A 22,995-nucleotide genomic window follows, 5' to 3' on the forward strand; every position below is an offset into this window, starting at 1 on the left:
TGTAAAGTAATTGCTTTTAATCATTCCTAGGGTGCAATACAATGTTGGACGTGCATACAATGTAGAATGATCAAAGGCTGGTCAGCACCTCCACTCTCAACCACAGCCATTCTTTGTAAAAAGAACATTTAAAATATACCAATTGATCTTACAATTGTTTTGTATTTATTTTGTGTCTGTGTATGTGCATTCACATACAAAAACACTTATACCTTGGTGCACAAATGGAGGTCACAGCATAACTATAAGGAGCATAACCAGTTTAGTCCTTCTACCACGTAGGTTTGGGGAATTAAACTCAGGTCATTAAGCTTGGCAGCAAGGACAATTATCTGCTGAACCTCTTGCCAGCCTTAACTTCTCTTTTAGAGAACTTGAAATATATACGATAACTAGCAATGGTCACCATGTTGTGAAATAAAACATCAGAACTTAATTCTTCCTGTGTTACTGGAGGTAGTCATATGGTATCTGTCGCCCCTTGCCCATGTCCTCTAGATTCACCCATGTTGATACAGATGTGAAAACTGCCTATTTTTCAGAATACTGCTGCCCTGTATATAAAGATCACAGTCAACTCTTTCTGTATATTGGTTGTTGTGAGTAAGAAGTGCTGAGATCAGCACGCAGACATCTCAAACACTGATTTCAATTCCTCAGGGTGTGCTCACAAGTGGGATTGCTGGGCCATATGGTAGATGTTTTTAGTTTTATGAAAAGAAAAAGAAAACTAAGTTGAATTTTCCAAAGTGGCTATAATAATTTATCATGTCACTAATTATGAGAGCTTACACCAATGTGTAAGGCTCCTTTCTGGGCACTCTTGACACTTGTCATCTTTCACTTTTATGATAACAGCAAACCTAAGAGGTAAAAAAATAGCATCTTGATCTGATTTTCTTTCTTATGATTATAGAAATACGGTTGAAAGTTGTTCATGTAACTATGAGCTTTCTGTATGTTTTCCCCAAGCATTGTAATAGGAAAGACCAGGATGCAAGAATAGCTACTAGCCATGATTCTCTAACAAAAAAAAAAAAAAAAAAAAAAAAAAAAGGGAAGGTGCATCATGCATCCCAATGCTTATTCAACCTCTGCTGGAATGGATCAGGACAGTGTCAGGCTCTCTAATGCACATGCTCATTTTCAGGAAACCATTCTAAAATATGCTTGCTATTCTGTAAGCATCGGTCCTGAAGGATATAGTTCCATCTCTCTGACTTTCAGAACCACCCAAGTACTTTCCAATGCCTTCTCTCACCCAGAACTATAAAGCATAGGTCACAATGTTTCCTCTGTGGTGAGAATGACTATTCCAAGTGGTAATAAAGAGCCTAATTGGGTCCTTTCCTACTCTTACTGCTATGAAGGATCTATTTGGCAAATAACACTGTGGCTGTAGTAGGCACTTGGGAGACTGACCAGGACTTTAACACCATTGCTTCTCTACTGAATGCCAGTTTAACATCTCCAACTTCTAATTCATCAATTCTGTTTGGAAAGTCCAATTCTGTGTCTAACAAGCCATCTTTAACTCTATATTGTTCTTTCAAGTGTGCTGTCATTAAAGAAATCTACATATTTCTTACCTAGACTCTAAGGATAACCTTATAAAAACAAAAGTCTTCTTCTGTTTTCCTTCTGCTATTGAAACCATTTCTGAAATGAATGACTTTTATCCTAACTATGACATAGAAGCTGTACAGCCTACTGACTAATGCACAACTCCTTAAGAGTTCTGTGTCACTGCATATATATAAATTATGATGTATATGTAAGAGGAAGAGACATGGAAGAGGCTGCTTACAATAGGTTCTGTGTGCCAAATTACCTAATAAGAGCAATATCCAGATACACTTTTATAACCGGTACCACTAGAGAAGCCTTTGTTTAGAATACCAGTAAGCACAGGTTACTTTAGCATTTAGCAACATTCCTTTTGGAATCCATTCAATATGCACTGTGATTTCATTCCACTTCCTCATCATCCCCGTTAAGAAATTCTATAATTAGCCCACTGGTTGTCATATTAGAACCAAATTCTACAATGAATCAAACTTCTGTCCTATACAGTAGACAACGTCATTCCACCACCTGTTTTGCATTTCAGGAGAAACGACACTTAAGAAGGAAAAACTGAAACCAGGCTTTATGAAAATCAGCACTTCTATCTATCTTGCTTGCTTTGGCTTCAGTTTGCATAGAGCTGGAACACTAGGGTTACTCACTAATTACTTTATGGGACAGTTACCTCTAACTATTTCAGGTAGAGCACAGACTAGTCATCGTACAGTGGTATTTAGTGCATACTGATGTATTCATTATTCATTCAAATTCTAGCTTGACTGAAAAAAAATGCAAGAGTCAGCTGATACTTGCTCAGACCAGTAGTTTAGCAATATCAGGCAGAACATTGGTCTTTCTCTAGAACTAGTTATTCATCTGGTTTCCCCATGAGGCTCTCATCCTTCAAGATAGTAACCACACTTTAACATCTTTCCATTACCACTCCCTCAATGCCTGATGTATAATAAGCCTAATCAGTTAGAAAGCATTCCATACTAATAATCCTCCTACTGCACACAGCCTTCTGGGTGCTGGGATTAGCATATGCCATCATGCCTGCTATATCTTAGTATTTTCATTTTCCCAAGAAATGGAGAAACAAAAATGTAACCTGGATCATGCTGCAGTCAAATGCTCTACCATTTGTCAGCTCTACCTGAGTCAGGTCTTAGAGTGGGCTGGACTCATGGTCATGAGACTCAAGCAAAAGATGGTGACTATTGTTCAGTGCTGTCATGAATCATTTTGAATGCATGCAAAAACTTTGATCTCATTAAAAAGTTAGTGAAATCAAATTATTAAGCACTTCAAAGACCACAAGGACAGTTAAATTTAGTATGCTATCTAATCAAATTACTTATTATCAACCTTTCTATCCTCATGTACAAAGACATATACTATTTTCTTTACTAAGCTACTATAAGGTTTAAGTAGGAGTATGAACACTGTGCTGCTCTCAATGCTACGCACAAAATATGAGAAATGGAGCTAATATTACAGTGGTGGTAGGCTGGGCATGCTATCTAACACACTAAATATATTTTACTTTACTTTTGCTTTTTTGTTCTTATCTGCTTGTAATTTTTAAAATCAGTAGTAAAGGCTGCTACACAGAACAAAATAATAACTGAGTAAAACTGAATAGCCCATAAAATATTACTCTTAGGACTCCTGAGTGATACAAGGTCCACAAACTAGACTAATTTAAAAACATCAGTCTTTACAAATGGAAAAAGTCTATTCATGTTTAAGGATTTCTATCCAGCCATAGAACTAATCATACCCAAATATATTCAGAATCCTCCTAAGCCATGATAAGGAAGCGGCATGAAAGAGAAAACAGGTTGTTCTGAGGGAGAAGCAACTAAAAGAAGCAAGGTCACAAGTGAATATAAGTAGCAGGATTTTTACTATAAACTCTAGTTAAACACTTAAGGTAAAAGGAAAAGGAAAGAGGATAAAGTATGTTTTGGGATAAGAACAGAGTACAATTATAGCTAAAACGGCTCCACTTTCTAAACAGGCATCCAGGGAATGCTTTTTCTACAGAACAGGGCGGGCTATGCCAGGTGGATTAGTTACCTTTGTATTTCTGCCTGGGTTTATGAGGCTTTGGGCCTGAAGGAAAGACAGCTAAATCCAAAGTAAAATATTTTATATTTTAAATGATTTAAAAAAGGAAAAACTTTAATCACATAGTTCTAATACAGTTTTTTGTTTGTTTCATTTTTTAAAAGACTAAGTTCTTACTATGTAGCCTAGGATGGCCATAACCTGCTTTGTAGCCCATGTTAGTTTCAGACTAGTGAAAATTATATGATTGCACTACTTTTGTTAATTCATAAATAAAGCTGTATGACTAGAGTCAAAAGTTTTTTAGATTAGAGCTATCTTAAAGTTATTCTTTCCACCAACATTAACACTCATTCATACATTAACTCTCAGAGTACAAGAAACTTTTAATTTTTTGAACAAAAAAATTAATGCAAGATATAATTTTTTCTTCAAATACAATGGCATTATTTTCAAAATCAGAAAAAGTGGACATAAAGTTGGCAGTGTTTTTTTTTTTCCTTCAGAATGGTCTGTGGTCTTTCAAATGACAAATGTGAAACAGTATTGTTAATAAAAAATTCATTTTGTTTCTTTAAGAAATATTAAAGTATAAAACAATGAACAAACAATGAATTAAAAATAACTGCACTACCAACCACTTGATTTCCCTATAAGATCTTATCTACATCTTTAGAGATTAACAAAAATTTTCTAAAACAGTACTTAAAAATAGAAAACATTTAAAAATAGCTTTTAAAAAACAAACAAACAAAATTAAAAACATATGCCAAAAAAATGAGGGGCTGGAGAGATAGCTCAGTGGTTAAAAGCACTGACTGCTCCTGCAGACAACATAAGCTCAGTTCCCTGCACCCACATGGTAGCTTACACCCACATGTAACTCCAGTTCCAGAGGTCCCAGAGGTTCCCTCTTCTAGCGACCATCAACACTATACAAACTAGGTGTACAGACACACATGCAGGCAGCACTTGTACACATAAAATACAAAATAACCTTTAAAAATGAAACCATGGGACAGTACTACACCTATAAAATTAACATCCATTCTTCATTGTATGGCAGGAGGTTTCCTGAACATACCTGTCACCTGTGGCACATAAGGAACTGACAGCCTCTCCACACTGTATCCGCTTCCACCCAGGGACTCTGCAATCTTGTTAGTCAGAAAATATAAAGTTTTGTCATGCTTCTCTAAAGATTTTGGAAGCCTGTCAAGTTAATCAAAACAACAAGCATTCAATATTAATTTCTGAACAAAAGTAAGTAAAACAGCAAGGACTTCTACTGTGAAAGTCTCAAGACTTAGACAGAACTACAAATTACCAGGGATTAGAGAAAATCCCATATGTTTTAGGACTCTTCTCCCATTCATACACCACTACTAAACTCAGCCTTGTCACTCTGCTAATGTCCATACTGACCATTAAAAGACAAACAACACTAAACTTAGGTTAGTAAAATGTAATGAGAAGGAAAGAATGAAAATTCAGCTAAGTGTGAGCATAAAGCTCAGAGTCAGGGGTGACAGAAAGCCATGTCTACTTAAAGAGGCTCCCTGCTCTCTTCCCATTATAGTTATTGGTGCTTTCAATACTGAGATGCCTACACTAAGAGCCCAAAATGTGCAAAGTGTTATGCATTTCCCCCCTGTGGACACAGGAAGGAGGTATAACATGAATTTGCTTTTGTTTCTGTCCCACAATTTTGTTATGTTATTGAAAATCTTCAACAAGAATATTGTACTCTTACAGGAGTATTCATTTACATGAGAACACACACCAAAACAATGCCATAATTAGGAAATATATTACATTTTACAAAGTGGGATAAACTTTGTAATTTCAGGACTATACGCATATCTTCATCTATAGAGTAAAAGTACTTTAAATGTAAGGGAAAAGATTATATGAATTAAATTACAGAAATAAGACAATTATGATAATAAACCTAGAACAATAGTTACTCCTTTGTAATTATTATAAACTGGGTGTTTGTAGCCAGCCTTTCCTTCAAATATAAAGAATTCACATACATGCACTTATCTCTGAAAATATGCTCTGGTAGAAAATAAGGGGCTTCCATAGTCCGAGTTTCAATAACCTGAAAACAAACAAACAAATACAAAACAAAACTGAAATTGAAAATCTCACATCTTAGGACTTTGCAGTGAACATTTACAAAATAACTAAAAACAAAATTAAAAAGTACTTTTAAGCACTACGAGTCTACTTTTCACATAATACTAAAGATTCAGCAGCTATCAAAAGTTTGATAATAAAATATATGAAATAAAGAACAATGTATAACAGTTATAAAACATACTATGAAGAAATGGAGCACATATTTTCTCAAAACAACAGAACAACACAGATCTATTTTAGAAATCCCTTCACAAGCTCCTGCCCTTCTGCATGCTCAGTAGCTGTTCACAGCTGAGTGCCCTGAGAAGAGCGGCTCCCTCAAGGAGCCAATCCACTTTAACAATACACACGCCTCAAATATGCAAATGAGTTTTAAATGAATGAAGGAGTTTTGCTTCTTAAAATGTACCAAAAACATAAATTTTAGCAAAAAAAAAAGAAAAAAAATGTGCTTCAAGTTCTCATAAAATGGGGTTCTTGGAGAAAAACTTTCAATGGTGGCATGTCTGAAATATATACAAAATCACGTCAGACCACTAAATAGAGTTAAACATTGCTGAAAGATGATAAAATTTAAAGAGGCACATTAATCATTCAACTCCAGGTCTACCTCAGACTGTACAAATAAAAACAAAATAACTGAAGAAAACTTAAGTTGACAAGATTCACAATGGCTCAATGGAAGAGAGGAAAATACTCTGTATTATTCAACAACCTTAAAAACTATAACAACCAAAACATGAAAATATTAACTGTACTTTTTATTTAGAACCTCATATTTTTGCAGATTCTATCTATCACCTATCAATCTATCTATCTATTTATCTATATATCTACCTACCTACATAATGATTATTCAGAAATTAGCAGGTTTTATACAATACAAGGTTTAAGAACTTTTCTAAGCCTCTTACCTTGCTAACATGCTGGCAGAATGCTGGAACAGCTATCATCTGACTCACAAAGTTGAGATATGCTGCAACGAGTGCCATGATCCCACAACGATGAAACATTGGCAAGTTATCTTCATTGATAATTGCGCTGTCCTTCAGGACAAAACAAACACATTTGAAAGATCAAGTTTTCACATTCCATCAGTATATTCTCTATGATTATACTGGGAAACTGGAAGCTGTCTAGATAGCCGAGAATAATACATGGTGTGTGTGTTTGTGTGTGTGTGCACGCGCGCATGCACACCTGCATGAATACTGCATGTTGCCTTTTTATTATATAGCACTCAACCCCAACTGAACAGTGCCTCATATGTGATAATTATTTCATGACTAAGTAAGTGATATTTACTTCACTAAAAATAATTTCCCTTTTATAAGTAGAACGTTATAAAAGCATACCTGTAAAGCAATGGCCAATCGAATTAGGTCAATAACCACCTCTTCATTGGCTAGTTCTATAGTTATAAGAGCCAGAGATGTATAAAGGAGCTCATAGTTTTTCTGAACGTTGTCTTCCTCTTTGCAGCCCAGATATATGTGCCTATATAGCTGTTGCCCATTCTGAAAGATACAGAAAAGATAATTTTGTATGTTAACAGTGTAACATACACAAAAGAAATGACTACACAAAGCAAACTGGTGTTCTCTTAGTGAATTTGCATCATTTAAAGTATTAATCAGGAATTCTTGCTATGGGCTGCCGCGAAGAAATGGAAATTGCCCAGCATAATGCAATTGCAAGTGTAGTTACAGCAACATTATTTATGGCATCCCAGTGGTTAACCAACCTAAATGTCAGCCAACAAATACGTAACTTGCATTATCTTATACTACTCATATTGTAATATCACCATTACACTTAAGGTGAATTTCACTGCAACATCACTAAACTGAACAAAAATTAAATATAAAAGAACGTATGATTTATGGCTTTTTTCATTCAACATACAAAAAACTGACAAAACTAAATAATATATAAAGTCTGAACAGTGAGTCCCTCTAAAAGTATGAACTAACGCAAAGAGGGCACAAGGTATGCTTCTGTTATATCGTTGTGCACATTAAAAGTTAAGTAAAATAACAATGCATATGCATTTATAGTTCATAATAAACTATTTTTTTCCTGAATTAACATGAGCAATTTAAAAGGTGAAAAACTATGGGTGGGATTTGGTAGGAAATGGAATGGCCTCAGGAAGAATGGGAGATGAAAAAAAAAATGCTTCCCAGTTTAAGGGCTAAGGCTTCCATGACTAGTCCATGTCTAAGATGCTCTAGGAGCCTGGGCTGGACTCTCCTAGGCTAAGTAGTGCTGTAAGGTGCTCATGCTGAAACACACAACACTGTTGGTAAGCACTGTGCATGCTGACGAGTTTGTTTCTTTTCCACACAGAGATGTAGAACAGAGTTTTGCTTTTTATATTTTTGTAGAAATTTTCTGTAAATTGCCAGTTAAGGTTATCACATGAAAGCCAATCAAAATGAATTGAAAAGTAAATGAAAAAGTGTGACGAATGATCAAAATTTCAAAAAAGAAAAGATATGAACAGATTGTTTCTAAACTAGATACAATTAAGAATGGTTTACAGAGTGCAGGGAATCTTATGAAAGAAGTGGGAAACAGTAAGATTTGGAAAGGACAGGAACTCCACAAGGAGAGAAACAGAAACAAAAAATCTGAGCACAGGGGTCTTTCCTGAGACTGATACTCCAACCAAGGACTATGCATGGAGATAAACTAAGACTCCTACACAGATGTAGCCCATGGCAGTTCAGTATCCAAGTGGGTTCCATTGTAATAGGAACAGAAACTGTCTCTGACATGAACTGATTGGCCTGCTCTTTAATTACCTCCCCGTGAGGGGGGAAGAGCATTATCAGGCCACAGAAGAAGACAATGCAGCCATTCCTGATGAGACCTAATTGACTAGGATCAGAAGGAAGGAAAAGAAGTCTTCCCCTATCAGTGGACTTGGGGAGGGGCATGCATGCAGAGGGTGGAGGAAGGGAGGGAGTGGGATGGGAGGAGGGAGCGAACCACAGGGGGGATACAAAGTGAATAAAGTGTAATTAATAAAGAAAAAAAAACCAAAAAAAACAAAACAAAAGAATGGTTTACAATAAATAAACTCAGTAGGCTGTATTTTCATGTACTCATGTGTATGCATGCAATAATAATAATTAAGCCTATGAACTCATGAGGGAGAAGAAGGAATAGTATGAATTGAAGCAGGAAAGGGGAGGATGGAAATGATATAAATATAGCACTTGTGTATGAAATACTAAAAAAAAAAAAAAAGAAAAAAGAGCCTACAGATAAGTCATTTTAAAATCTTTAAATAAAAGCACAACTGTCACAGAACATCTTTAAAAAACTAGACCAGTCTGATCATCCACAGAAGCAAGCATTTTTCTACTATTGTTACACAGTAAAAAAAATGCAGTTTCAGTGTTTAAGTGTGTTTATGGCCATCATACACTCTAAAAAAAATTCTCCAAATTAGTTATCACTTGAGTTTTCAAAATTTATTTATGGTTTAAAAGTGCCTTAGTTATTGGGGACAACTTTTGATAAATGGGTACTATTAAGAAATACTCAAAACCAAAAAAAAATAGAATGAGGAAAACCTGATTTCCCTATTTCCAGTGAATATACAAAGACAAACTCAAAAGAATTAACTTTATTGAAAGAATCCGATTGATTAATAAGTAATTAATAATAGTTTGAAGCACAGCACCAACATATTGACAGATACAGCACCATTAAAGATGGTGATAGGGCCAAATGTCCTGCTTTGGATGGCTAGTAACTACAAAAGAAGCTTGGTCAATTTACAAGACACCAGTTTCCTATTTCACCTATGTTAAAGGCAAACATTCTGCCTAACTCATTTCCTAAACAGTACACAGAATAATGACTAAAAAACAGCAAACACCCAGTGCAGTTATCCATTCACTAGGTTATCCAACTTCAAGCTGTCCATACAAGAGCTGCTAAAGTAAAACCAGTATGCTTGTTTTGGTTTACACGGATGGCACGGAATTATGGGAATACGCTGCCCTCAAATGAAGAAATTCAAAACAACTGTATATAGCTTAGAAACCCTAGGTCTAAACATGGCCTTGAGGAGTCACAGCTGGGACTGTAGTTATGAGAAAGGCTGGAGCTGGCAGTGAGAGGTCTTCTACTCTACATGTGATGGCTTCATTTAAACCCACAGATTATAAAATTACCTGACAATTTAAAGGGCTCTCAGGTCCATTTCACATTCTTTAAGCAGTGACCTCACCTTTTTCATGAAGCTTGTATCCTGTCTACAGATTTTCTCTCTTTTTATCTTCAAGTCAGCCACATCTGGTATTATTCTAAAAACAATATATCAGTCATTTTTAATGGCTAGCACATTTGGCTATAATAACTTCTATTTTCTGGAGAATTATATTTGAATGCAAGAATTTGAATGGTGACACATCTACAAATAGTTTCAATGTTTATATAAAATGATATTACTTGATTTTCACACTTAACTAAGAATTATATCATTTTCGTTCATAGTGTCATTCTTAGGCTTAAAGCAAAAGTAAAATAAAACCATTTCTTAATCCGTGCAAGTAGTAATTGCCATATTCCCCTCTAGAGAGTACACTGAATGACACTCCAACACATAATTTTAAAACACATTAATAAATCATTTTGACAACAATAAAAGAACACCCCCTCCATCACAAAAACAGATCTCAACACACTGAGAAAACTGAAAGCTCTCAAGAAGTACATCCAGACATGGTGAGTCACCTGATGCCACGAAGCTTTGCCCTGTTGTCATGGCGATCCATTAGGTTGTGCATTACTTCCAAGACTAGCTGCCTCAGCTCATAGTCTTCCATGAGGGATGGCGATAACAGAGGGTCCAGAAATGACCCAGGCAATGCAGTAACAATTGTCTTGGCTTTGTATCCAGAAGTCACCTGATTACAGAGAAAAATCAACAATGTTTTCATTAGCCCTTGGGCAAAAATTTCACATTACTCTTTTTAACCACAAATTCAGGGAAATAAAAACTATGGGAACAAGCTAAAGAAATATATAAAGGAAAGCTGTAAGATAGTGAAGATGCAAGAATTTTAAGAGCATTATTTGTAACAAGAATAAGATGAACCTCACACATCTGGTATGTGATCCCATGTGCAGGCTCAACTGTAAGCTCTGCATATCTGTGCACTCTGTCCTGACAATGGTCATGCAAGGGTCATGAAACAAATACAGGGAGAGCAGGTGGAAAACAGCAAAATCTGAACCTGCAAACTGTTGTTTTAAAGGAAGCCACTGGGAAATAGGACGTATTTTCATTTTGGAAAATTGTTTTTGTTACCATATTTGACATTCACGATAATTTAAACTTCTTCCAATTTTCAAACTTTGAAGAAGAATATAATCAAGTGCTATGAAACATTTAGAAACTACGCCACAGAAGAATTCACAAAGCTGACTAGTATAATTAGGATGAGAAGCATGGTGGTATATTAATATCTACAGAAATTGTTTTCTACAAAGAATTAGAGCCAAATCTTAAGAAAAAAATTTATAAGGAAACTGAAATACCAGTGTTTGTGTTATCAGAATATGAACATGTTTTTAAGCAAGATACAATAAATAAAAAAGACACATGGGAAAGGACTGATAAATATCACTTCAGCTGGATTCAAAATCTTATATAACAATCACCAGGAAGAGAACTAAAACTGAAACCAGAGAAGATTCTTCTGTGCCTAAGCATGAAACATGGGATATAATACCACACATTTAAAAAGGTCTCTCGAATGAACTTCAAAGACACGAGTTGGAAGAATCAGTAACTGCTTTGTCCTTGACATGATGTGAGGAGGTAAATGAAAATGGTCTATCTCAATCAAGATCTGAACAATGGCAACAGCAGCTGACATGTCAACATGGACGGAGGAAATCTCACAAAGACCCACTCCCTAGATGAAAAGCTACAGAGAGTTAGAGTCTGCTGAAAGAGGGAGAATTAATCTTTCCCAGAGATGAGGCCACTAAACTGTCACCCCTAAAACATACATATGAGCAACAATAAATGGACTCAGTAAATTCCATTTATTCATTCATTTTACATATATATGTAACAATAATAATTAAAGAATAAGAGCCCATAAATGTGAAAAGCAAGGGGGGAAGGAGAAGTTTGAGGGAGGGTGGGAAATTATGCAACTACATTTTAATTAAAATCTAAGAAAGAAAAAATTGTATTTATCATCCAGTAAACAGAGGACCTTTGTTTTTTTTTTCCTATTTTGTTATTTACTGCCACTCTAAATTTAAAACAACAAATACTGTCAAAAAGAAGCCATTATGCACAGTATGTAGAAGGCACTATGGATTTTCATCTGAATTCCAGTCTCTGGCTCAGTAACTTTGGACCTCTTTAATTCTATCCATTTAACTCATTTGAGCAGAGTGGGTATCTCTACCTACAAAATGAAAGTTGTTTCTGTCATCTGTAAACCTGATCATAATGAAGATCAAAATAAAATGACAGAACAGCTGAACACTGAATAGTGAGAAGATGGGAGAGATATTCAAGTAACACAGTAACAACCAGCCAGTCTCTTACTGCGGACCGAAAGAAGAAAGCTGGCAGTGATGCCACTCTTGTCAGCAATTTAAGGGGTATGCCCCTCACTTCTATTAAGACTTCTTACCATAAGCAAAGACCTCAGCAACATTATCTGAATCCTCCTGGTTCCCAAATCCCTGAAACACACAAAGTATTGTGTTACTAATACTAATTTACATTTATATTACCTTCAGCTACATAAAATACCTTTTTCTGATTTTAAAACATTATTCTTACTGGCTAAATAGATTTTACTTATTTTTATGATTGCTTATAAAATTACACTAAAATAAATTTATACACTAAAATATATTTATATGAATTAACTTTCTACACTAAATAAATTTATATGAATTAAAATAGATATATGTAAAAAATTTAAACACCAAATCAAGTTATTGGGTCTTCAAGAACACAAACTGATGTACTGATATGAAGATTAAATCCTCCAAGTACAAGACAAGTGATCCAGGGGCATGTGGAAATACCAACTGTCCTTCATGAACACTACAATACAGTTATTAAAAAGAGATAGAATGCTACTTTGATCTATTTTAACATCATACATTGCACACGTGTTACATTCTTATCTTATTCCCCATAAAAAGACAGAACTGTAATAACTTTTGTAAGAATAGAATTTCCTTAGTTGATTTTTAATCTTTGTGCCAACAATAACCATCTCTCTATTTATTCTTTCTTTCAGGCATCATTCTTACCCACTTGTTAAGGAAACATGTTAACCCACAATACTAGTAATCCTATCCAATTTTCTCCAGCTGACAGTGTTTTTTAAAACTTAACTGACTATATGGATCCATGGACTGTAAGCATGCTATGCAAGTATAAATACACAGTGATCAAATCTGATAGAATTTCCATCTCCTTAAAAGTTTAAAGAATGTTTCTTACGAAAACCCATAGTTACGTATATTTATAAGGCATAATGAGATTATTTTAACACATTAGCTAAGGTTTAGCTATATTACCATATCAAATCTATAAAGAGGGATAATTCACCTCCCAAGCCAATATTCCTGATTCATTAACAATGTTTTAAGATTTCAGGAAGTTTAAATTCCATCCCTCGTATGGTATGTGCAGACACACAATGGAGAGGCCAAATGCATCTTCCATTCCATCAATACAAGAAGAAAAAAAAAAAAAAAAAAAAGAAAACCAAAACCAAAAAAACAAAAACACCTAAGAATTTCTAAGTTAAAAAATGAAAGGTGTTGATTTAATACCTTAATGCTATACTACCAAAAGAAAACACTGTTGCTTTGTATTACTAATATTTCAGAACACTATCATTTTCTTGAGTTAAAAAAAATGTAATCTAATATTGACTTCATTTCCAGTCTGAGAACATACCCTAGTTGACTGATATCCAAAGTATGAGTGGATGTTCCAAAAACAGGCACTTTCCCCATGATGAACATCATGATCTCTGATCTCTGATAGTCTGGTAAGTTACTTCCAAAAAAGCCTGTAAACACATGAAGACAAATTTCATAGATTGAGAAGTGGTAATTTTTCCATATAACTCAAAACTATTTTTAAATTATTTTATTATATTTTAGGTATTTAGACATCCTGCCTACATATATGTCTGGGTACCACTTGTATGCTTTGGATACAAGGTGGCCGAGGAGGACATCTGAAGTTACATACACATGGTTGTTATCCTCCATGTGGATGCTAGGAATTGAACCTGGGTACTTTGGAACAATAGTCAATGTTCTTAACCCCTGAGCCATCTCTCCATCCCACAAAGTTGTATTTTTAAACAAAGCTTCCAGTAGATTAAAACAATGACTGTGTTCAAGCTACATATAACATTAAATCAATTAAAATTTCCACTATCTAACATAATGTATAATATAAATATTTAGTTAAACTTCTGCTAGTAGTTTTTAGGAAACTCTTATTTGCAGATGGTAAACCTAAATTCCTATGCTACTAAATCAGCAATTACCCATGTCTGGAATACACCAGAAATAACTCAACCCCCAAACTGTATACTATAAACTCCCAGCATCTAATGATGTTAGCACTACTCCATATGCAGAGTAATATCCATCTGTACAGTATCTCAGGTGAACCCCAAGGAACAGAATTCCACAATAACCTTCTGAGCCTAGGTCCCTCTTTAGTTTCCTCTCAAATAATAGTGATGTTTACCAGTTTTGAAAACTTGGTTTCATAAAACAAAACAAACAAACACCTTTGCTGTGTGGAAAAACTTACTTAGAAATTTATTGGTAAAGTTAAGATTAGTTTTCTTCAGTGGGGGCTCACTGGGTATATTAACCACACTTAAGGGCAGGCCCGATGCCCAGCAGTAGATAGCCAACACAAACGCAGTGGTATCTGTGTAGACTCTGATACTTATTGCTTTGTTTGGGCATTTTTTTGTCCTATTGGCCTTTTGTCTGTATATTATGATTTCAGATGTTGTATTTTTGTGGGTTGTTTTGTGTGTTTATGTGTGTATGCATATTTTTGTGTTTTTTTTTTCAAAAATTCTTGTTTTTTGTTTGTTTGCCTGTTGGCTTTCTAAAAAGAAAGAGAAAGGACATGGAGTTAAATGGGTGGGAAAGATCTGAGAGGAGGTGGTGGTGGAAACCAAAAGCAGAATATACTGTATGATAATTTTTTTCAATAAAAAATATTTAATGGTAAAAGCCACGATGTATGCAACATATTATAAATTTACTTTTAACACTACATGTATGCATGTTTTCTTATACACATATTCATAAAAAAGCATATACACATGTATACATGGAGAGATGGAGGAGTGTTAAAACAAATGAAAGAATTAGCATCAAATGTCAACAACAGGTGCAAACAGGTAAAGGACAGTGTTCTTATGGCCAACACAAGCTCACCATTTCTTCAAACACACAATAGTTAGATATGTGTTTAAAGAAATTTCTGCACTCTGACAAAGGCACTGCACAAGCCAGGTAGCCTATGTGACAGCATCTTATATCACCATGGCTTGAGAACTGAATCACAAACCTATAGTCTGGATGACAGCATTCTGCACAATCTTCTCATCATTGTCTTTACAGCTTGAGGTGACACTGCCTACAGATCCCCTCTGGGAGTCATTGGCTTCCAATTCCACACTGAATCGCAGGTGCTTCAGCAGAGTGTTGAAGACTTCCAATACTGTTGGTCCTGTGACAACAGAACATCTGTGAGCTCTTACACCCAAAATCAACCCTCAAACTTCTCAGCAGACCTTAGTCATTTTCTTTTTCTGTCAACAATACTAGTTGTTGTTGTTTATGAGATTTATTTAGTTTATTTATTTAGTTTATTTATTTATTTATGAGATATCTAGTTTATTTTTCTGAGTTGTCTAACTAAACAACAAATCAAAGCAAGGTTTCTACTTCAATTTTGGGTAATAAAACCATCACCAGATTCTCCCTCTAGCTTCCATACCTCCATCACAGTCCCTCCTTTCCTTAATCACATGTGCATGAAATATCAAGATCTTTGACTTTGCTCTCTTTCCTTTGTTACCTTGCAATTGGCCAGCTTCCCAGGCATGCTGACCAAGGACGAGGTCTTTCCCTCACACCTAAGCAATGATGGCACTTCTTTTAAGCCAACCCCACACTTTGCAGCACATCTCTAGTCAATCTTGATAGCTCTTGAGAACTGCAGAATGACTTGCTTGCACAGTGACTTTAAAGATACTTCTCTTGTTTCTCCCACACATTCTAGGAAAATGAACTACAGACTATCCTGCTTTTGCTAATCCACATTCCTGCAGTTTTCTGATCCCTGGCCATCTCAGGCGACATGTGATCAGAGTGTCTGTATAGTACAGAATTAGGTAGAATAGTCTAAGTACACTACACATGAAAGAAGTCCTTTACCAAAATGGCTGGGGTCACAAATGTTTGAGATTTAGTAATGTTTGCATATATGTATATGTGTATATGTTTCTGTGTGTGTTGGTAATACCTATATATACATAGAGACAGAATCCAAAACAAACACCAAAATCAACCCTAAAACACAAATTTATCAGTGTTTCCTATACTCCTCACACATAAGACGATTTTTAGTGTCCCTGCACCAAAACAATTGTGGTCTACTTTCAGCATCATGTCAGAACTCAGTATGTTCCTACATTGAAGCATTTCAGATTCTGGACTTTTGGACTAGGAATTTTGAACCAGGTTTGGCAGTGCAGACCAGAAATCCCAGTCTTCCCAGGAGGCTAAGGTAGGATGGTTTCAAGTGTAAGAACGACAAAGTGAGTTCAAGGCCAGCGTGGAATGTTTAGTAAGTTGTTATTTCAAAATAAAAACTGTAAAAAGCTGGAATATGTGTCTCAGTAGAACACTTGTCTAGGATTGCAAGGCCCTTGCCTGAATACTCAGTATCATTAAAAAAAAAAAAAAAAAGACAGAGAGAGAAAGAAAAAGGAATGTTTAATTGAGCACAATTTGTATCACTTTGTAAATCAGCATTTATACAATGTTCAGTACACAAAGCCATAACCTAAAACTTTATTAAAAGAATTACAAGAAGTAGTAAATGAATGAGGGAAGAGAAAAAGAAGGAAAGACTGATCACATGCATCAAATTATAGGACCTATGAAAATGTGTGGATAGACCTTAAAGGGTACATTGTATACAAATACAGGGAAAACTTTGTACTTTTAATATTCTTTTTGTGTTTTATTGGTACTCACCTATGGAACCTTTAGCAGCAATAGCGACAGCCTCTAATAGAACCTGAATGATACCTGCTCGCACCCGTGGAGAATCCTTCTTTCGAGCATCAAGGTGTCCAAGAATTTCCTGGATCACATGGTGAGAATACTGAGCCTAAAGGAAACAAATAACACAAAGATGTGTGAGTAAGTAAATGCACATGGTATATCCCTAATGTTGGAGGTTGGTCTGATGCCTGTTACTGGCCCCCAAGATCTGGTTAAGAATATCCTTGTTTTATAAACCTGCCTAAGACATACCTGATTGGGAAGGACAGATTAAGGTAGGTGTGGCTAACTAAGGTTCCTGGGCTTGGAGAGGGCAGAGGAATCACAGGAGAGAGACTGATGGGAAGAGAGGAAGGAAGGAAGACACCATGATGGGTTAAGTAGAGGAAAAAAAAACCTCATGGGCCAGGAGGAAGGACTCCAACAATAGCATGGAAAGGCCCAGATGCAGAATAAAAGCAAGTATTTATAAGATTGTGGATAAAAGATAGTTCAGATGAGGACACAATAGAAGGCATTGGATGGGGGCTGGGAGAAGGATGGTGAGGGTATTGAGATAGTGTAGGTAATAGGTAAATAAGGCAATTATAAAATTTAACAGGTGTCTATGTCTTATTATTTGTGATACCAGACCTCTGTAATAATCTTAGGGCTAATAATAAATACAATATAGCCCAATAACAATTTTTTAAATTTACTACAACACCCTAGAAATGGAAAGACACGTGGCACTTTACAACTCCTTATAAAGGGCTGGTATTTATAACACATGTCTAGCAAAAACCATCTCTTTAAAGAATAAACAGTGATACTGAAGCTATTTAAGACATCCTAAAGAAAATAAATTACCAAATCCTGTATTTAACTTGGTGAGTAGCTAAAGAGATGGATCAGGGGTCAAGAGCACTCACTGCTGTTCTAAAGGACTCAGGGTTTGGGTCCCAACATGCACATGGCAGCTCACAACTGTTTATAACTCTAGTTCCAAAAGATCTGACGTCTACTTCTGGATTCTGTGGACATTGGACATGCATATGGTAAACATACATGAATGGAGGCAAAACACTCATAAGCATAAAGTAAAAATAATTTTTAAAAACAGAGAGGGGGAGGGAAGAGAGACACATAGAGACAGAGAGATGGATCCTGCCTCAACAACTGAAAGATAAGAACTAATTCTTGAGAGTTCTTCTCTGTCCTCTATATGCATGTCATTGGCATACACGTGCCCACCTTCAATACTCACACACACATACTCACATAAATAAATAAATAAATATTTTAAAAGCAAGGATGATTAAAGCTATAGAAACTACATATTAAGCACTGGCACCCAAAAGATTTATGAGAAATTTTAATCTCTTTACACTTTTAAACAATTTCATGAGCAACACTTAATATTTTACTCTTGTAATTTGACAATAGGACAGAAAGTGAAAAATCAATTATGAAAGGTATAGTACTCCTCTTACTATAGCTACCTTAACAGTGCTCTAGTCAAAGCCTGTATAATCACAAGCCAGTGTCAAAAGGAAAATACTATGAGTGTATAACTGACAAAATTTAAAGCAGAGGATTCACTACTTAGGGAGACAATTTTATAACATATACATGATTTGATCACTAACAGTAAACATTTAACTCCACTTAATTCTTTCTGTCTCTCTCTCAATCCCTTGCCCTCCCTCTTTTTTTGTTTTATTTTGGGTTTTTTGTTGTTGTTTGTTTTTTTTGTTTTTGTTTTTTTTTTGAGACAGGGTCTTCCTTCATGGTCCTGGCTGGCCTGAAATTAGATACATATACCAGGGTGGCACCAAATTCACAGATATCCACCTGCCTCTGGCTCCCATATAATATAATTAGAAATGTACATCTTCACTCCTGGTTGAACTCTTTTAAATGGAGATTGTTTTTTCTTGTTATTTCCCCAAACCTATACTGTGTGTGTGTGTCATATTTATGTGTCTATGTACACATGTGTGTATGAATGTGAAGGCCAGAAGTAAATCTCAGGTATGCCATCCATCTTACTTTTTGAAGCAGTCACTCACTGTTTCAGCTAAAATGGCCAGAAGCCCTGGGATCTGCCAGGCTCAGCCTCTCCTGTGTAATGACTATAAGCCTGTGCACTTGACTTTTGACACAGATTCTTTGGCTCAAACTCAGGTCCTCACATTTACATGGCAGCTACTTATCAACTGAGCTCTCCCTCCAGCCCTCAAAACCTATCCTGTACCCATTGTAATGAGTTCAGTGCACTAGAACAAAGTGCCCCTGTCCCCAAATCTCCATCTCTGCTTCCTTTAGACAGACCCACTGTCCTGTTTCTAAGATGGTTTCCTTTCTCTTCTTTGCAGTGGGTTATTTTATATTAAGAATGTGGTATACATACACAGTGGAATTTTTTTCCAGCCATAAAGAATGAGGTTATTTTGTTTGAAAGGTAATAGATAAAATGGGATGTACCTTAATTATATTAAGTGAAGTAAGTAATCTGTAAGTCCTAGATTGTATATGCACATATATACATCATATACATAAAATCATATACATACAGAAGAGAAGAAAATGAAAGTATACTACCTATGACTAACTAGTAGTTTGGGACAAAAAAAGGAAAGTAGAATTGTAAAAGGAGAAATATCTTATTAATGTATATAAAAGTGGCCTTATGCAACCAGTATAATAAAATTATATAAAAATATTAAAAACAAGCTACTTTGTTCAAAAGCACAATGTTCCTTCCATTTCTATTAATGTCACAGGTATCTCTAGATGTTTCTGACATTCTGTCTTGCCACCGGTACCTCCTTACAGCCTCAAGTAAGAACTCAGCCAGTGTTTGCTTTATATAAAGCTATGTTGAAATCGAAGTCTTTCTCGCTCTCCCTCTACCCACCCCCACTACTAACAACAGCAACAAAACAATATCTACCACCACCACCTGAATCAGAACTTCTTGACAGGAAAACTGCATGCTCTTCACGATCATCATGCAGCTAAGTCTGCCTGGTAGATACTTAATTTACTTTCTCACCATGCCACTTCTGTAATTGAGTGTGAGGATATTCTTAATAACACATTACGGCTATCCTAGGCAAACTAGGACCCAAGTTTATTCTACTTACAAGGGATTTGCTAAAATTAGTATAATATATTAAAGAGAATGCAGAGTGAAAGAACTAAAATTGAAGAATGTAAAATCACATTTTAATTAAGAGCTAACTAAATCTTTTCAGATTTTGAGGAGAAAAAAACAAAACAAAAGAAAGAAAAAAACCCAAAAATGGTCCTTTGTAGAAGCTAATGCACAGAAGATTCTATAAAGACTAAAGACCAAAAGTTATAACAAATGAAATCAATACCACCGGTATAATAGAGATACAAAATGCATGAGTTAAATAACTATCCAATTAAAAGTGGCACAAAAAATTACTTAATCCTCTTATTAAATATATTTTTTTGTCTTTGAAACAAGAAAATAAGCAGTAAATGAGAAAAAAATATAAATAAGAGCACGCCTTCTACCAGGTGTGGTGGTGTAGGCTTTTAATCCCAGCACTCAAGAGGCAGAGGCAGGTGGTTCTCTTTGAGTTTAAGGGTAGTTTAAGGGTAGTAGTTTAAGGGAGCAAGTTCTGGGACAGCCAGGTCTACTGAGTCAGACTGTCATAAAACACAAACAAAACAAAAACCATGCTTTGCATGTTAGTTTTCCACTTGTCTGATAATATGCTCATCCATAGAGAATGATCATTACCTATTTAATAAACAAACAGTTGATTAAACCTTACCTGAATAGAATACATTATAATCTTAAAGCAGTGAACTGCAAACTCATTAGGATCCCACAGCTTGTGATGATCTAAATGCCTGTAAATAACAATTAGAAATTAAGAATTCTTGGTTTTAGTCACATCTTACTTTAAAACTATCAACAAAATAAAAACCAGAGAACTATCTAAAAGAAAACTGAGGGTTCCACTTTCAGAACTATGACACACATTTCTAACTGTTGAGCTTGGCCATACAGTATTAACAAATACTAGCCTATGTAAATAAAGCAGTAAAAAAAAAAAAATACAGTCTATAAGAAGCACACGGTAGAAACTCCTGAATATGTTATTCATCTCATGCCCACCACTGTGGTGTTGAGTTTCAGATGTGTAAAGTCACAGATAAATTTTGGAAGCACTTGTGAAAGGCAGGCTGTCACCTCAGACTACAGTTCCCTGCACTGCTCAGGATCCTAGAAGACAGGGTTCCCCCAGACAAATAACAAACAAACAAACAAACAAACATAGAAGAAATTTAAAAACAAGCAAAAAACAAACAAACAAACAAAAAAACGGGTATCTTCTGTAGAAAGAGATTGGCAATAGCTTTGCTTGTCTTGGTCTGGATTCTGAATTCAGGGAGATATGAGAACCAAGTCTTTCCAGAAATTTTATCCATACACCTAAGATCCAGTTTAACTATGCGAGAGATTAAGATGGAATGTTTTTTAAAAAAAATCATCCTAAGTGAGATAACCTACATCTAAAAAGACAAACATGGCATTTACCCACTTGTAAATAGATATCAGCTGTAAGGTAAAGAATAACTATACTATAATAACAAGAAAAGCTCAAGGGAGAAGCATGAATCTACCTGGCAGTGGGAAATAGAATAGAATTCAAAGATGGACTGGGGGAAGGTAGGGACGGTAATAGGAGGTGGGAGAAGAGGAGGGTGGAGGGAGAGAGTACTGGGAGAGAAAACTGGAATAGGGGAATTGGGGTGGCATTTCAGGAGCGATGTGGAAACTTAGTACAATGGAAACTCCCTGAAATGAATGAGTGTGACTCTAGCAAAGACTGCTAATAATGGCGGATATGAAGTCTGAACTGGCCATCTGCTGTAACCAGTCAAGCCTTCCAGTGGTGGAACTGGGAGATTAACCCAGACACAAAAGCTTCAGTTTGTCCTGCCTGAAAGATGTGCTGGAGCAACAGTGGTACAGAACTTGTGGGAGTGGCCAACTAATAAGTGATTCAACTTGATATCCATGCCACAGGAGAGAATCCATGCATGACACTGACTGGAGGACCAGGAACCAGAGGCTGGATAGCCCAGAGACCTAAGATAGAACCAAACATGACTGGCCAAAAATAAATAAATAAATAAACAAACAGACAAACAAATAAATAAATAAATATGATAATAATTCCATTTTATACTCGTAAACTGTAGCCTAGCCCAACTGTCATCAGAAAGGCTTCATCTAGCAACTGATGGGAGCAGCTGCAGAGACCCACAGCCAAACAGTGAGAGAAACTTGGGGAACCCGATAGAAAACAAAGCACAAGACTGTAAGAGTCAGAAAGATAGAGGACAAGATAGACCACAAGAAATGGCCCACAAAATCAACTAACCAGGACTCAGAGAGGCTCACAGAGACTAAATGGACAATCAGGGAGCCTGTATGGATGTGGATTAGGTCCTTGCATATATGTTATGGTTGTATAGCTTGGTGTTCTTGTGGGAGTCCTAACAGTGAAAATAGGGGATGTCTCTGACTCTTTTGCCTGCTCTTGGGACCCTTTTCCTCCGACTGGGTTGTCTCATCCAACCTTGATATGGCGGTTTGTACCTAGTCTTATTGTAACTTGTTATGCCATGTTTCACTGATATCCCTGGGAAGCCTGTTTTCTTTCTGAAGGGAAAATGAAGAACAAATGGGTCTGGGGGAAAGGAGGTTATGGGGAGGGACTAGAAGGAGAAGAGGGAGGGTAAAGTGTGGTCAGGATGTAATATATGAAAAGAAAGAAGGAGAGAGAGAAAAGAAAGAAAGAAAGAAAGAAAGAAAGAAAGAAAGAAAGAAAGAAA

At 35.8% G+C, this 22,995-nt stretch overlaps 1 protein-coding gene across 2 annotated transcripts in view; it reads right to left on the reverse strand.

Annotated features, from left to right (window-relative positions):
* The window catches only part of Efr3a (EFR3 homolog A), an 89,683-nt gene that overhangs the window by 12,510 nt on the left and 54,178 nt on the right, over positions 1-22,995 (reverse strand). For both annotated transcript variants that reach the window (XM_055626465.1, XM_055626466.1), the window contains 11 exons: positions 20,922-21,000; positions 17,101-17,236; positions 15,404-15,565; positions 13,751-13,865; positions 12,462-12,513; positions 10,537-10,709; positions 10,031-10,106; positions 7,140-7,301; positions 6,699-6,830; positions 5,676-5,743; positions 4,724-4,851 (listed from right to left, as the gene is read on the reverse strand). In XM_055626465.1, the coding sequence (XP_055482440.1) occupies positions 4,724-4,851; positions 5,676-5,743; positions 6,699-6,830; positions 7,140-7,301; positions 10,031-10,106; positions 10,537-10,709; positions 12,462-12,513; positions 13,751-13,865; positions 15,404-15,565; positions 17,101-17,236; positions 20,922-21,000 (1,283 nt within the window). The remainder of the gene's footprint in view (positions 1-4,723; positions 4,852-5,675; positions 5,744-6,698; positions 6,831-7,139; positions 7,302-10,030; positions 10,107-10,536; positions 10,710-12,461; positions 12,514-13,750; positions 13,866-15,403; positions 15,566-17,100; positions 17,237-20,921; positions 21,001-22,995) is intronic.

This window comes from Psammomys obesus, unplaced genomic scaffold, assembly GCF_907164565.1.
Source record: "Psammomys obesus unplaced genomic scaffold, mPsaObe1.curated_primary_1811, whole genome shotgun sequence".
Taxonomy (NCBI): domain Eukaryota; kingdom Metazoa; phylum Chordata; class Mammalia; order Rodentia; family Muridae; genus Psammomys; species Psammomys obesus.